The sequence below is a fragment of the Schistocerca gregaria genome, chromosome 1 (assembly GCF_023897955.1).
Source record: "Schistocerca gregaria isolate iqSchGreg1 chromosome 1, iqSchGreg1.2, whole genome shotgun sequence".
NCBI lineage: Eukaryota > Metazoa > Arthropoda > Insecta > Orthoptera > Acrididae > Schistocerca > Schistocerca gregaria.
In genome coordinates this window covers 253,389,674-253,406,028 of record NC_064920.1, presented here as the reverse complement: position 1 = coordinate 253,406,028, position 16,355 = coordinate 253,389,674, and the positions used below count along the sequence as shown (strand labels likewise).

At 40.4% G+C, this 16,355-nt stretch overlaps 1 protein-coding gene across 2 annotated transcripts in view; it reads right to left on the bottom strand.

Moving 5' to 3' along the window:
• LOC126339265 (nitric oxide synthase, salivary gland) overlaps positions 1-16,355 on the bottom strand; it is a 1,479,392-nt gene that overhangs the window by 18,064 nt on the left and 1,444,973 nt on the right. For both annotated transcript variants that reach the window (XM_050001617.1, XM_050001616.1), the window contains exons 21-23: positions 14,299-14,386; positions 3,733-3,860; positions 3,481-3,629 (exon numbers count right to left, since the gene is read on the bottom strand). In XM_050001617.1, the coding sequence (XP_049857574.1) occupies positions 3,481-3,629; positions 3,733-3,860; positions 14,299-14,386 (365 nt within the window). The remainder of the gene's footprint in view (positions 1-3,480; positions 3,630-3,732; positions 3,861-14,298; positions 14,387-16,355) is intronic.

Below are 16,355 nucleotides of genomic sequence, written 5' to 3'. Positions count from 1 at the left end.
GTCATTGGATGTAATATTTCTGCACATATGATTTTCTGCTTCTGTGGCAATATGTTCTCATACTTCAACCTTACATTATGAAAAGTAGTTGGCAAATAATTAACAGCAAACACTCTGAAAAAAATTTACATTATTTTTAATATTCAGTTTTAAATGTAGACATAAATATGTTTCTATTTATGTTTTTATTCACTTCACTATTTATATGTAATTGGTATTGCAACATAACTGGAAGTTCTCACATTTTTATATTTGCAAATTTTATAACCTTTGTTATTAGATATCATTACTAAAATCACCACGAAAATACATATCTTTAAGAGACATTCTATAAACTAAGCCTGGTGTATAGTCTGAAAAATGGAAAATATCTTACTATTATTTTGATTTGTGGTATGTTGGGAATGTTCTAGAACAATTACATGTCTTATATTATATCTCTTTGACACCAATTGCGTTAGTTTGGTTTCGACTTGTTCAGGTTGTTTCTGGGCTTGTTCATACGTTTTTGAAGCTTATTGGAAATGTGTAATGTAGACTGCAATTCTTATGTTTCAATGTTATTTCTGGATATTGTGAAAGCAATTGTGATGCAACATGAAAAATACATAAACAATGATTTTTAGTAGAAAAACAATTGATTCCAAGCTGTGTCATTTAAGGACCCAAAACTTATACATTATATTGCACAACATCTTTCTGCTGCTGGATACTGAGTCATTCTCATAGTTAAGTGAATTTTCATTTATATCAACAACTTTTGTTCTTAAGCAATGTCCTTGGTGCTTAAATGTTAAAAGCTAAATCAATTGAAGTGCATCACACTGTAAAACCATTCTCCAACTACAAAAAAATAAACAGATTGTAATCATAACAGACCAGAAGCAATCCAATCGGTAGAGAATCTTGACCAAATAGAAGGAAAATCTGGGGTGCAAATACACTGCATGTAAGGGGCCAGATCAAGATTCAACAGCCAACATGTAATTAACAATTTTAGCAAAATCTTTCAAGCAGAGAAATTTTTAAGTACTAAATAAGAGCATACAGACTCATCTGGAACAGATACAACAAAAAATCTATACCAAAAAATGGAAAATTATGACATTGTAACAAAGTCATTAAAGCAGAAGCTTTAGATGCATTTGTTAATTGATGGGAACACTCAAATAAAAATCATTGAAAAACATGACAGGATAATTCTCACACAAATCTCAGGACAAAATAGAAATCGGATGAAAAATAAATCACAGATCAATCAAGACACAGCAAAAGATCATAGATATAATCAGGAAATAGTGAATGCAGTTCTATGGTTACCTATACAGGGCGGACAACTGGCAAAAATGGAAGCTAACAGAGAAACTTTTCAAGATAAAATGAAATTTATAACATTAATTCACAAAGACCTAAGAAGATTACCCAACAGAATTCAGAGTGGGCAGAAGAATGTAAAAAGAAAGAAAATGAAGCAACAGAGAGGTACTGGGACAAAAAGAAGAGTAAATTGCTGAACAAGAACAAATGTTCTCTTCAGTAGGGCACAACAAAAATAATAAAGAAAGGTGTGTTTAACAGCCAGTTTCAGTTGTTCTTATTTTGGCATTTTATCTCAAAACCTGGCACAAAATCCAGAGAACTTCTGGTCATATATGAAGAATGCTACCAGCAAGACACAGTCAATACCTTCTCTGGTCAATAGCAATCTAAATACTATCGACAGAGTGCCACGAAAGTGGAGTTACTAAACACAGCCTTTCAAAATCCCTTCACCAAAGGAGACAAAGTAAATATTCCAGGATTCAAATTACAAACAGCTGCCAGCATGAGTAAATTAGAAGTAGATATCCTTGGAGTAGTGAAGCAACTTAAGATCACTTAATAAAACAAGTCTTCTGATCCAGATTGTATACCAATTAGGTTCCTTTCAGAGTAAGCTGATGCAATAGCTCCATACTTAACACTCATACACAACCACTTGCTCAATGGAAGATCTGTACCTAAAGACTGGAAAGTTGCACAGGTCACACCAATATTTGGAGGAATCCGCTAAATTACAGACCCATATCATTAATGTCAATATGCAGCAGGACTTTGCAACACACATTGTATTTAAACATTATGAATTACCTTGAAGAGAATGGTCTATTGACACACAGAAAACACGGATTTAGGAAACATTGTTCTTGTTAAACACAAGTAGCTCTTTGCACACACAAAGTGTTGAGTGTTATTGACAATGGGTTTCAAATTGATTCCGTATTTCTAGATTTCCAAAGGGCTTTTGACACTGTACCGCACAAGCGGCGTGTAGTGAAATTGTATGCTTATGGAAAATAATCTTGGTTATGTGACTGGATTTGTGATTTCCCCCTTTTAGAGGGTCACAGTTCATAGTAACTGACGTAAAGTCATCGAGTAAAGCAGAAGTGATTTCTGGCGTTCACCAAGCTAGGCTCTCTGCTGTTCTTTATCTATATAAATGATTTGGGAGACAATCTGAGCAGCTGTCTTATGTTTTTTGCAGATGATGCTGTCATTTATCATTTAGTATACTTATCAGGAGATCAAACAAATTGCAAAGTGATCTCTAAAAGATATCTGAATGGTGCAGAAATTGGTAGTGGACCCTAAATAAAGAAAAGCATGAGGTCATCAATATAAGTGCTAAAAGGAATCCGTTAAACTTCAGTTACATGATAAATCAGTCTAATCTAACGGCCAAAAGTTCCACTAAATACCTAGGAATTACAACAATTATAAACAATGAAAATGGGAAAGAATACATAGAACATGCTGCAGGTAAGGCACAACAAAGACTGTGTTTTATCAGCAGAACACTTAGAAAATGTAAGAGATCTACTAAAGAGACTGCCTACACCACATTTGTTCATTTTCTTTGGAGTATTGCTGCAAAGTCTGCTATCCTTACCACATAGGATTAATGGTGTACATTGAGAAAGTTCAAAGAAGAGCAGCACATTTTGTATTATCGCAAAATAGGAGAGAGAGAGAGAGAGAGAGAGAGAGAGAGAGAGAGAGAGAGAGAGAGAGAGAGAGAGAGAGAGAGTATCTTGGACATGATACAGGATTTGGGATGGACACCATTAAAGCAAAGGCGTCTTTTGCTGCGGCAGAATCTTCTCATGAAATTTCAATCACTAACTTTTGGGATGCGAAAATATTTTGTTGAAACCCATCTAAGTAGGAAGAAACCATCATCACAATAAAATAAGAAAAATCTGAGCTTCCATGGAAAGGTATAGGTGTTCGTTTATTCCGCGCTCTGTTCGATAGTGGAATAATAAATAATTATTGTGGAGATGGTTCAATGATCACTATGCCAACATTTAGGTGTGATTTGCAGAGTATCCATGGAGATATAGATGTAGTTCTGCTACAGAAAATAATCAGTTTCCATCAGCGTTTCCAATTTGATCTACAGCGAATTATGCTATTATTTCTTGATTAATGCTTTACCTTAGGTATATCAGCTTCACGAGAAAGGGCAAGGAATACTTTGTCCAACACTTTTTCTTCCAGCATTGCTGCTTTTTCGTCATGATACAGATCAAGAGCTCGTTGTCGGCAACCAAAGAACAACCACATTTTGCCAAAACCATCAGTGCCTAAAAACAAAAAGGATCTGTAGAGCTGATTCTCATCTTTTGTCAGAACACTTAACTTCTACTCCTGGTGTTAGTTCAAGAATGTCAGTAGTTTCACAGAAACCTTGTTGTGAAGCTTGTAACTGGGCCATCCGGTGCTGCCAGAATCCCCTGAAAGGTGCAATTCCTGTGCCAGGACCCACCATTATAACTGGTCGTTTGACGTCCGTAGGAAGGTAGAAGTTGGGTGCACTGAAAAGGAAGAGAATTTCACTTAAATGAAACAGAAAGAGCATACAATGATTTGCTGCAATTTACAATGAAGGACTATTTTTCCGAAATCTTAAATTGTTTTTCACTGTGATTGTTTATGATTCAGTGCCTCCTCCATGTACTGAGTATCTACCAACCTTTCCTTTCCATATTAATGTTATATACATATAAACCATAAAATGATTACATTAAAACTTAAATGAAATATCAAATGTGTTCCATGAAGGAATAATGATAATTGGATAAAAGCCTGAAAGAAGCAAGAGAGGGTTGCGAAAGGGTGGGTGATGTGTGGTAGGGCGGCAACAGCATCAACCACTTCTCCCCAAACCTCCCTCCCACTACTTCCCACTTCCTTTCTCCTGTTGCCCACTCCACCTGACACAAGATCTCATCCCCCTGAAGCTGCAAACTGTAATTCAAGCACACTGTAGTTAGCTGGTACAATGTAGCTCTATACAGGGGCATGCAAGTGTGTGCATATGTATATATGTGTACTGTAGCTCAAAACGAATTCAGCCAAAAGCTGGCAAAGTTTTCAGTCTTGTTTACATTCCTGTCAACAAGTCAATGCCTCTGCTAATTAATGAGGTGCTACCTCTGTTCTTAAATTATTTGTATTTACCAAGTCATGCCATCACCATATATGTCGTTGTCGTGGTCTTCAGTCCAGAGACTGGTTTTATGCAGCTCTCCATGCTACTGTATCCTGTGCAAGCTTCTTCATCTCCCAGTACCTACTGCAGCCTACATCTACATCTACATCTACATCTATAATCCGCAAGCCACCCAATGGTGTGTGGCGGAGGGCACTTTACATGCCACTGTCATTACCTTCCTTTCCTGTTCCAGTCGCATATGGTTCGCGGGAAGAACAACTGCTGGAAATCATCCGTGCGCACTCGAATCTCTCTGATTTTACATTTGTGATCTCCTCTGAACGTATAAGTAGGGGGAAGCAATATATTCAATACCTTATCCAGAAACGCACCCTCTCGAAACCTGGACAGCAAGCTACACCGCGATGCAGAGTGCCTCTCTTGCAGAGTCTGCCACTTGAGTTTACAAAACATCTCCGTAACGCTATCAAGCTTACCAAATAACCATGTGACGAAACGCACAGCTCTTCTTTGGATTTTCTCTATCTCGTCTGTCAACCCGACCTGGTATGGATCCCACACTGATGAGCAATTCTCAAGTATAGGTCAAACGAGTGTTTTGTAAGCCACATCCTTTGTTGATGGACTACATCTTCTAAGGACTCTCCCAATTAATCTCAACTTGGTACCCGCCTTACCATCAATTAATTTTATATGATCATTCCACTTCAAATCGTTCTGCACATGCATACTCCCACATATTTTACAAAAGTAACTGCTACCAGCGTTTGTTCTGCTATCATATAATCATACAATAAAGGATCCTTCTTTCTACGTATTCACAATACATTACATGTGTCTATGTTAAGGGTCAGTTGCCACTCCCTGCACCATGTGCCTATCCACTGCAGATCTTCCTGCATTTCACTGCAATTTTCTAAAGCTACAACTTCTCTGTATACTACAGCATCATCCGCGAAATCCACATGGAACTTCCAACACTATCTACTAGGTCATTTATATATATATATTGTGAAAAGCAACGGTCCCATAACATTCCCCTGTAGCACGCCAGAGGTTACTTTAACTCTTCAATCAAGCCACACATCTGGTCTGATACTCCGTAGGCTCTTACTTTGTTTATCAGGTGAAAGTGCGGAACTGTATTGAACACCTTCCGGAAGTCAAGGAAAATGGCATCTGCCTGGGAGCCTGTATCTAATATTTTCTGGGTCTCAAGAACAAATAATGCGAGTTGGGTCTCAGACGATACCTGTTTCTGGAATCTATGTTGGTTCCTACAGAGTAGTTTCTGGGTTTCCAGAAATGACATGATACGCGAGCAAAAAACATGTTCTAAAATTCTAAAACAAATCGATGTCAGCGACGTAGGTCTATAGTTTTTCGCATCTGCTCGACAACCCTTCTTGAAGACTGGGACTACCTGTGCTCTTTTCCAACCATCTGGAACCTTCCATTCCTCTAGACACTTGGGGTACACGGCTGTAAGAAGGGGGGCAAGTTCTGTCACGTACTATGTATAGTATTGAATTGGTATCCCGTCAGATCCAGTGGACTTTCCTCTGTTGAGTGATTTTCTATTCCCTGGACACTTATTTCGATGTCAGCCATTTTTTCGTTTGTGTGAGGATTTAGAGAAGGAACTGCAGCGCGGCCTTCCTCTGTGAAACAGCTTTGGAAAAAGGTGTTTAGTATTTCAGCTTTACGCGTTCATCCTCTACGCGTGTCATCCTCTGTTTCAATGCCATCACCATCCCAGAGTGCCTGTATACGCTGTTTCGAGCCACTTACTGATTTAACGTAAGACCAGAACTTCCTAGGATTATCTGTCAAGTCGGTACATAGAATTTTACTTTCAAATTCACTGAATACTTCAGGCATAGCCCTCCTTACGCTAACTTTGACATTGTTTAGCTTCTGTTTGTCTGAGAGGTTCTGGCTGCATTTAAACTTGCAGTGAAGCTCTCTTTGCTTTCGCAGTAATTTCCTAACTTTGTTGTTGAACCACGGTGGGTTTTTCCCATCTCTCACAGTTTTACTCGGCAGCATTTTACGATTGCCTTGAACTTTTTCCATAAAGACTCAACATTGTCAGTGTCGGAACAGAAATTTTCATTTTTATCTGTTAGGTAGTCTGAAATCCGCCGCCTTCTATTACTCTTGCTAAACAGATAAACCTTCCTCCCTTTTTTATATTCCTATTTACTTCCATATTCAGGGATGCTGCAATGGCGTTATGATCACTGATTCCCTGTTCTGCACTTACAGAGTTGAAAAGTTTGGGTCTGTTTGTTATCAGTAGGTCCAAGATGTTATCTCCACGAGTCGGTTCTCTGTTTAATTGCTGGAGGTAATTTTCGGATAGTGCACTCAGTATAATGTCACTCGATGCTCTGTCCCCACCACCCGTCCTAAATATCTGAGTGTTCCAGTCTATGTCTGGTAAATTGAAATCTCCACCTAAGACTATAACATGCTGAGAAAATGTAGGTGAAATGTATTCCAGATTTTCTCGCAGTTGTTCTGCCACTGCTGCTTCTTAGTCAGGAGGTCAGTAAAAGGAGCCAATTATTAACCTAGCTCGGTTGTTGAGTGTAACCTCCACCCATAGTAATTCACAGGAACTATCCACTTCTACTTCACTACAGGATTAACTACTACTAAGAGCGACAAACACGCCACCACTGGTTGCATGCACTCTATCCTTTCTAAACACCGTCTGTGCCTTTGTAAAAATTTTGGCAGAATTTATCTCTTTCCGTACCTATATCGATTTAGCTTCAGTGCTTTGTATCAGCACTTGAAGTTCCGGTACTTTACCAATGCAGCTTCAACTGTTTATAATTACAATACCTATTGCTGCTTGGTCCCCGCATGTCCTGACTTTGCCCCACACCCTTTGAGGCTGTTGCCCTTTCTGTACTTGCTCAAGGCCATCTAACCTAAAAAACCGCCCAGTCCACGCCACACAACCACTGCTACTTGTGTAGCTGCCTGCTGTGTCTAGTGGACTCCTGACCTATGCAGCGGAACCATAAACCTCACCACCCTATGGCGCAAGTCGAGGAATCTGCAGCACACATGGTCGCAGAACCGTCTCAGCTTCTGATTCAGACCCTCCACTCGGCTCTGTAGCAAAGGTCCGCAGTCAGTCCTGTCGACAATGCTGCAGACGGTGAGCTCTGCTTTCATCCTGCTAGCGAGACAGGCAGTCTTCAGCAAATGAGATAGCCGCCGGAAGACAGAGAGGATTTCTTCCAATCCATAGCGACACACATCACTGGTGCCAACATGAGCGACTGCCTGCAGATGGGTGCACCCTGTACCATTCATGGCATCCGGAAGGACCCTTTCCACATCTGGAATGACTCCCCCCAGTATGCACATGGAGTGCACATTGGTTTTCTTCCCCTCTCTTGCTACCATATCCCTGAGGGGCCCCATTACGTGCCTGATGTTAGAGCTTCCAACTACCAGTAAGCTCACCCTCTGTGACCATCCGGATTTTGCAGACTGAGGGGCAAACTCTAGAACTGGAGAAGCAGCCATGTCCGGCTGAAGATCAGTATCAGCCGGTAACAGAGCCTGAAACCAGTTCATCAGACAAACTTCCGTTCAGCCCTCTGGAATGTCTTTCACCCCCTGCCAAGCCCTGTGGAATGTCTTTCGCCCCTTGCCACACTTGTAGATGACCTCCCACTCTGCCACGGGTGAGGGGTCAGCCTCAATGTGGGCAGTATCCTGGGCAGCCACAGCCGTAGTCCGATCGGGGGATGCGTGGGACGAGCTGGCGGTCCCCAACAAACCCCATCCGGACCCCCACAGTGATGCCCATTGGCAACAGCCTGAAGCTGTGTGACCGAAGCCAACACTGCCTGAAGCTGGGAGCGAAGGGATGCGAACTCAGCCCGCATCCGAACATGCCACAGTCCCTATCCATGCTAAATACCATTGTACAAAGAATGTCTGAACTAATATATAGAGAGTACAAACAATTCGACACAAAATTTAAATGGTTATTAAAATACAAGACTGCCTAGTAAATGCAGTAATGCTGCTACTTGCGCACTGCTGACACACTGCTCGGCGGCAGAAGGAGGCTACATGTTTTTACACTATTCAGGTACTAAAACACAATGCTACAACTCTCAAATATTATAACACACCCGAAATTTATGAATTAAACAATGCAAGTACCCAAAAACACACAAAGAAATTAAGAATTAAACTATGTAACAAATAAGTGAGCTAAAAGTAAACGACTTGCTGCTGGCAGCTGCTTATCCAACAGCGGCAGGGAGCATCTTTCTGAATCTGCTTAGTGTATTCATCTCTTGGAATCCCTCTACGATTTTTACCCTCTATGCTGCCCTCCAATACTAAACTGGTGATCCCTTGATGCCTCAGAATATGTCCTACCAACCGATCCCTTTTTCTAGTCAAGTTGTGCCACAAATTTCTCTTCTCCCCAATTCTATTCAATACCTCCTCATCAGTTATGTGATCTACGCATACATTCTTCAGCGTTCTTCTGTAGCACCACATTTCAAAAGCTTCTATTCTCTTTTTGTCTAAACTATTTATCATTCACGTTTCACTTCCATACATGGCTACACTCCATACAAATACTTTGAGAAAAGACTTCCTGACACTTAAATCTAAACTCGATGTTAACAAATTTCTCTTCTTCATAAACGCTTTCCTTGCCATTGCCAGTCTACATTTTATATCCTCTTACTCCCCAAATAGCAAAACTCATTTACTACTTTAAGCATCTCATTTGCTAATCTAATACCCTTAGCACCACCCTATTTAATTCAACTACATTCCATTATTCTCGTTTTGATTTTGTTGATGTTCATCTTAGATCCTTCTTTCAAGACACTGTCAATTCGGTTCAGCTGCTCTTCCAGGTCCTTTGCTGTGTCTGACGGAATTACAATGTCATCAGCGAACCTCAAAGGTTTCATTTCTTCTCCATGGATTTTAATTCCTACTCCAAATTTTTCTTTTGTTTCCTTTACTGCTTGCTCAATATGCAGATTGAATAACATGGGGGATAGGCTACAACCCTGTCTCCCTCCCTTCCCAAACACTGCTTCCCTTTCATGTCCCTCGACTCTGATACTGCCATCTGGTTTCTGTATAAATTGTAAATAGTGTTTTGCTCAATGTATTTTACCCCTTCCACCTTCAGAATCTGAAAGAGGGTATTCTCGTCAACACTGGAAAAAGATTTCTCTAAATCTACAAATGCTGGAAACGTAAGTCTGTCTTTCCTTAAGCCATCTTCTAAGAGAATTATTATGGTCAGTATTGCATCACGCGTTCCAACGTTTCTACTGAATCCAAACTGATCTTCCCCAAGGTCGGTTTCTAACAGTTTTTCCATTTGTCTGTAAAGAATTCGTGTTAGTATTTTGCAGCTGTGGCTTATTAAACTGATAGTTTGGTAATTTTCACATCTGTCAACACCTGCTTTCTTTGTGATTGGAATTATTATATTCTTCTTGAAGTCTGAGGGTATTTCGCCTGTCTCATACATCTTGCTCACCAGATGGTAGAGTTTTGTTAGGGCTGGCTCTCCCAAGGCTATCAGTAGTTCTAAGGGAATGTTGTCTACTCCCTGGGCCTTATTTCAACTTAGGTCTTTCAGTGCTCTGTGAACCCACCAAAAAAGTTAAGCATATAATTGGTTCTCATATCTTGAAATGAGATAGATGTCTTATACTGAATTTTTTGATAACATAGAATATCATGCAAAGGAAACTACATTATATGTTCTCTTTGAACTGAATATGAAATGAAAAAGAAACATTATTCTAAAAAACAAAAATATTGCAACATTACACAACATTGAAAACATACAATAGTGTATTCAGTAACGTGTAGGTCCTCAATGAACCCTCAGGCACTCTTGAATGTGATTGGGCATTCTCAGTACCAACTCGTTGCAGGCCTCTTGAGATATATTTCCCCCCTCCTCAATGGTAGTATTCCTGAGAGCTTCAGTCATTAATGGAGGATGCTGATGCATGGAAATAGCTCTTTTTGAGCAAGCACTATGCATGATCCATGCAATTCATATCCAATGAGCACAGTGGCCCTCTTTGGATCCCACATTCTGTCAGATGCCAACACATACTGTGAGCATGATGAGGTCAGAAGTTATCACCTTGTAGAGTGAACCCTTCCCCTATAGCCTCTGCAAAACCACTAAGGGTCACTGAGCAAGATGGCGCAGTGGTTAGGACACTGAACTTGCATTCAGAAGGACGGCAGTTCAATCACGCCTCCGGCCATCCTGATTTAGGTTTTCCATGATTTCCCTGAATCACTTCAGGCAAATGCTGGAATGGTTCCTATGAAAGGGCATGGCCGACTTCCTTCCCTAATCCAATGAGACTGATGACCTCGCTGCTTGCTCTCTTCATCAAATCAACCCAACCTCATTAAGAGCCAGAGAATGTGGTTTTCAGACACTGCAGCAGTCACAATGCCTTCAATTGGAACAAGTGGTGTGTGGCAACCATATATGATCCCTGCACAAAATATGACTGAACCACTGGATTCTTGGTAACATTCCACAGCCATTGACGGATAACTGCATTCCCCTATTTGCTTTCTTATGTGAACAGAGTTGTTGTCAGGTTTCAAGCCTCTTTGTACTTCATCTGTGAGCAGTGTTTTGGTCCATTGGTCTTGTGTAAAATATTTATGTGCTCTAGCCCATCTTACAGAAGCACCCCTGTGACGTAGGCATAGTGGCGGAGCCCTGAGAGGTCTTGGGCTGTACACGTCCCATCATGAAGTCTGTTGTGCACAGTTTGGACACTTGCAGTAATCCCTGTTGCTTCTCAAAGCTCAGAGCACAGGGTAGTCACAGTCTTTGAAGGGGTCTCCATACAAGTATTACATGCTGGTCCTGAGCTGCTGCAGTTTTGCATGCACAGGTTTCAAAATGTTGATCTGCTACTGAATGTGTTTCCTGGAACTTTTTCTACAGTCTGGAGTCAACACTTGGCTTAATGTTAACAATATTCACAATGTCAACTTGTCTCCTGTTTTGTCCCATTAATGTGATGATTTTGATATGGTCTGCCATGGAGAGCCCGTTCCAAGGCAATGTGCTACATTATGAGGCCAACAGATGACTGTGCATTCACAAGAACTGTGTTTGTTTACAAGCCATGACTGCATGGCCCCTGATGAGGCAGAGTGGCAATGTTGAACGAGTTCACATTATGTACACAGTCACACTCCTACATAAACACAACAGGAACATCCGTAGTGACTATGGCTGGGTAACTTGGAAATGTGCTAACTTTTTTTGATGAGCGTAAGTAACAACTACTGGTCGACAAATTATTTAGAATCTGGTTTTTAATACTTCTTTTAGTTTTTTCTGGACATTTTTGCATGGCAACACTCAGTGTTTTGCCTGTGATGAGGATTTTATAGACTCCTGTGATGAGGATTTTATAGACTCAAATGGGGACATCCTGTTTATCAGAATTGTCTGATGCCTCTTGGGGTGAACTGCTGTTAATAAAAGTACTTAATTACAAATTGATGAATACACTAAGCAGATTCAGAAGGATGTAGGTTGCCGTAGTTACTGGGAGATGAAGAAGCTTGCACAGGATAGAGCAGCATGGAGAGTTCTACATCTACATCTACATCCATACTCCGCAAGCCACCTGACGGTGTGTGGCGGAGGGTTCCCTGAGTACCTCTATCGGTTCTCCCTTCTATTCCAGTCTCGTATTGTACGTGGAAAGAAGGATTGTCGGTATGCTTCTGTGTGGGCTCTAATCTCTCTGATTTTATCCTCATGGTCTCTTCGCGAGATATACGTAGGAGGGAGCAATATACTGCTTGACTCTTCAGTGAAGGTATGTTCTCGGAGCTTTAACAAAAGCCCGTACCGAGCTACTGAGCGCCTCTCCTGCAGAGTCTTCCACTGGAGTTTATCTATCATCTCCGTAACGCTTTCGCGATTACTAAATGATCCTGTAACGAAGCGCGCTGCTCTCCGTTGGATGTTCTCTATCTCTTCTATCAACCCTATCTGGTGCGGATTCCACACTGCTGAGCAGTATTCAAGCAGTGGGCAAACAAGCGTACTGTAACCTACTTCCTTTGTTGTCGGATTGCATTTCCTTAGGATTCTTCCAATGAATCTCAGTCTGGCATCTGCTTTACCGACGATCAACTTTATATGATCATTCCATTTTAAATCACTCCTAATGCATACTCCCAGATAATTTATGGAATTAACTGCTTCCAGTTGCTGACCTGCTATTTTGTAGCTAAATGATAAGGGACCTATCTTTCTATGTATTCGCATCACATTACACTTGTCTACATTGAGATTCAATTGCCATTCCGTGCACCATGCATCAATTCGCTGCAGATCCTCCTGCATTTCAGTACAATTTTCCATTGTTGCAACCTCTTGATACACCACAGCATCATCTGCAAAAAGCCTCAGTGAACTTCCGATGTCATCCACCAGGTCATTTATGTATATTGTGAATAGCAACGGTCCTATGACACTCCCCTGCGGCACACCTGAAATCACTCACTTCGGAAGACTTCTCTCCATTGAGAATAACATGCTGCATTCTGTTATCTAGGAACTCCCCAATCCAATCACACAATTGATCTGATAGTCCATATGCTCTTACTTTGTTCATTAAACGACTGTGGGGAACTGTGTGGCATCTACCTGTGAACCCGTGTCTAAGGCCCTCTGAGTCTCGTGGACAAATAGCGCGAGCTGGGTTTCACATGACCGTCTTTTTCAAAACCCATGCTGATTCCTACAGAGTAGATTTCTAGTCTCCAGAAAAGACATTATACTCGAACATAATACGTGTTCCAAAATTCTACAACTGATCGACGTTAGAGATATAGGTCTATAGTTCTGCACATCTGTTCAACGTCCCTTCTTGAAAACGGGGATGACCTGTGCCCTTTTCCAATCCTTTGGAACGCTTCGCTCTTCTAGAGACCTACGGTACACCACTGCAAGAAGGGGGGCAAGTTCCTTCGCGTACTCTGTGTAAAATCAAACTGGTATCCCATCAGGACCAGCGGCCTTTCCTCTTTTGAGCGATTTTAATTGTTTCTCTATCCCTCTGTCGTCTATTTCGATATCTACCATTTTGTCAACTGTGCGACAATCTAGAGAAGGAAGCACAGTGCAGTCTTCCTCTGTGAAACAGCTTTGGAAGTAGACATTTAGTATTTCGGCCATTAGTCTGTCATCCTCTGTTTCAGTACCATTTTGGTCACAGAGTGTCTGGACATTTTGTTTTGATCCACCTACCGCTTTGACATAGGTCCAAAATTTCTTAGGATTTTCTGCCAAGTCAGTACATAGAACTTTACTTTGGAATTCATTGAAAGCCTCTTGCATAGCCCTCCTCACACTACATTTCGCTTCGCATAATTTTTGTTTGTGTGCACGGCTTTGGCTATGTTTATGTTTGCTGTGAAGTTCCCTTTGCTTCCGCAGCAGTTTTCTAACTCGGTTGTTGTACCACGGTGGCTCTTTTCCATCTCTTATGATCTTGCTTGGCACATACTCAACTAACGCATATTGTACGGATGGTTTTGAACTTTGTCCACTGATCCTCAACACTATCTGTACTTGAGACAAAACTTTTGTGTTGAGCCATCAAGTACTCTTGCATCAAACTAGTCTCTCGACTGAAGACCGCAACAACAAAAATTACAAATCTTTCCTTAAAAGAATATGATGTTATGGATGACAAAAGAGGATGACTCACCTTCTTACAAATAAATAAATTTGGTCATTTTCTTCAGCATCTCTCAAGAAATTTGAACACACGCCATAGTGCAGTGGACCATCACCATCTACAATAGAAAAAAAGTAATTTCACTTTCTTTGAAAACCATAAAAATTTTGAGTTAGAAATGGTAACATACTTCAGATTTTACATACTGTAATAAACATGGGGCACAAAAAGAATTCACTCCATTTAGGCAGTTTCTTGTCTTTTACCTTTTGAAGAACAAAGCAAGTGGCATTCTTTGTTGTCACAAATGGTGCAACACCCTCTCACTTAATACTATCCAATTATGAAGTTCAGCATTATTACATACCCTTGTCCTCATTACACAAGGGTCCCTCTCACCCTGCCCCCTCCCCCCCCCCCCCCCCCCCTTGCACTCCTTCTCTGAGAGAGTTAGTTCTGATAGCTAGGAAGTGAGGAGGTGTATCGATTGAGCTTTCATGTGTGTCTACTGTGTGTTAAACAAAACTACTTATACCACATTTTGAGAGGTGGTAGTATGGAACAAAACAAGAAAAAAATGTCCAGTAAACATGGGCTCCAACTTGCGAACCTTAAGAGCTATGAGTACTTGTTCATGGGTCTTACTGTGAAAGATCTTTTCTACAGCACACTCTGTGCTATTACAAACGATCTACAGAATGCAGTAAGGAAATGAGGTCACATTCCTCTGTTGTTTTCTATGGATACAGTGCACAATAAATGTCTGTTACTGTAAAGCACATTCACAATTGGGTAAGCATCACAGGTGCATTAGCTCTAATGGAAACAGGCTGTGCTGGAACAAGTTTGTGTAAGCCTTTTACAGTGTAGTTTTATCTTTGCACTTACTGGTTTAATGCAAGCCTGTTATTCCACATGGGAAATAGTAGACATGATCTTCCATTATGGTCAGAGATACTGTTTTCAAACAGTTAGAAAAAAAATTCTATTTATCATGTGGAAACAAAAAAAATCACACACAGAAGATGCTGAAAATGCCAGTTTCCAGACCAGAAGTTAAGGAAGGGAACAGTCAAAAACAAAAAAAGTTATCCAGGGATTAGAGAAAGAAAGTCAATATGTATACTTTGGGACACAACAGCTGAGAGAAAAATTAACTACTGAAAGTAAATTATCATCTCTCTATTATTATCACTTTTCTGTTAATTAATCTTTCAAAAATTCTTGAAAAGAAGGGTGGGGATGCAGGAAATCAACAACTAATAGTAAATTAAAGCCTGTTAAGTATACTGTACTCTTCCACAAATTGACTTTCCAAAGTTTTTTGAAATAAGTGCATTCACATATTAATAGAAGAGGCATATCCAGCACAAATTTAAATCTTCTTTGATAATTACTTTGTTTCATGACATACACAGCCATAGGCCTGTATAGTGTGTTCGCTCTTTTGTAACAGTAAAACTGGAGATATAATCACTGTGTCATCTTTTGATACAGTATATTCACTTTCATTTTTTCGGCTGTTTGTAAGGTCTGACAGGCTCCATAACGTAGATTCACATCTGTATGTGCACATTCTGTGCTATGGTTCTCTATCACATACTCTAAAGAAAAATATGTTTGTCTCATTATGAAATTTGAGACTTAAATTCGTTTTGGCCTTACTATTTTTACCACAGAAATATTAATACCAAAATACTGTCTCCAGAATACAGAATTCATATACAACTGCATTGTGTCAGAAAGTTTTAATTCTCAAATAAACTATCTGTTAAAGCTAGCAAGCCAACCGCCCAGATAACAGTGCAGGTTAAAGCACTTGCTTGCGGGACATAGGAAAGTATGCTGGCCCTAGTTTGAATTTGCCTGATGAAATAGTGGTGAGGGTTCATGTGCTAACAAACCTGGATGTGGTTTTTAAATGGTTTCCCACATCCCACTAGGTGAATTCCATACTGGCAACTATGTGCTGCCTCAGATACATGCTACACAAATATTTAGGAAAGTTTCCCACACTTGCACATAGAATTTACTCTAGAGGTACTATTTCCATCTAGGCACATTAATTACATACTACTGGGTGAATA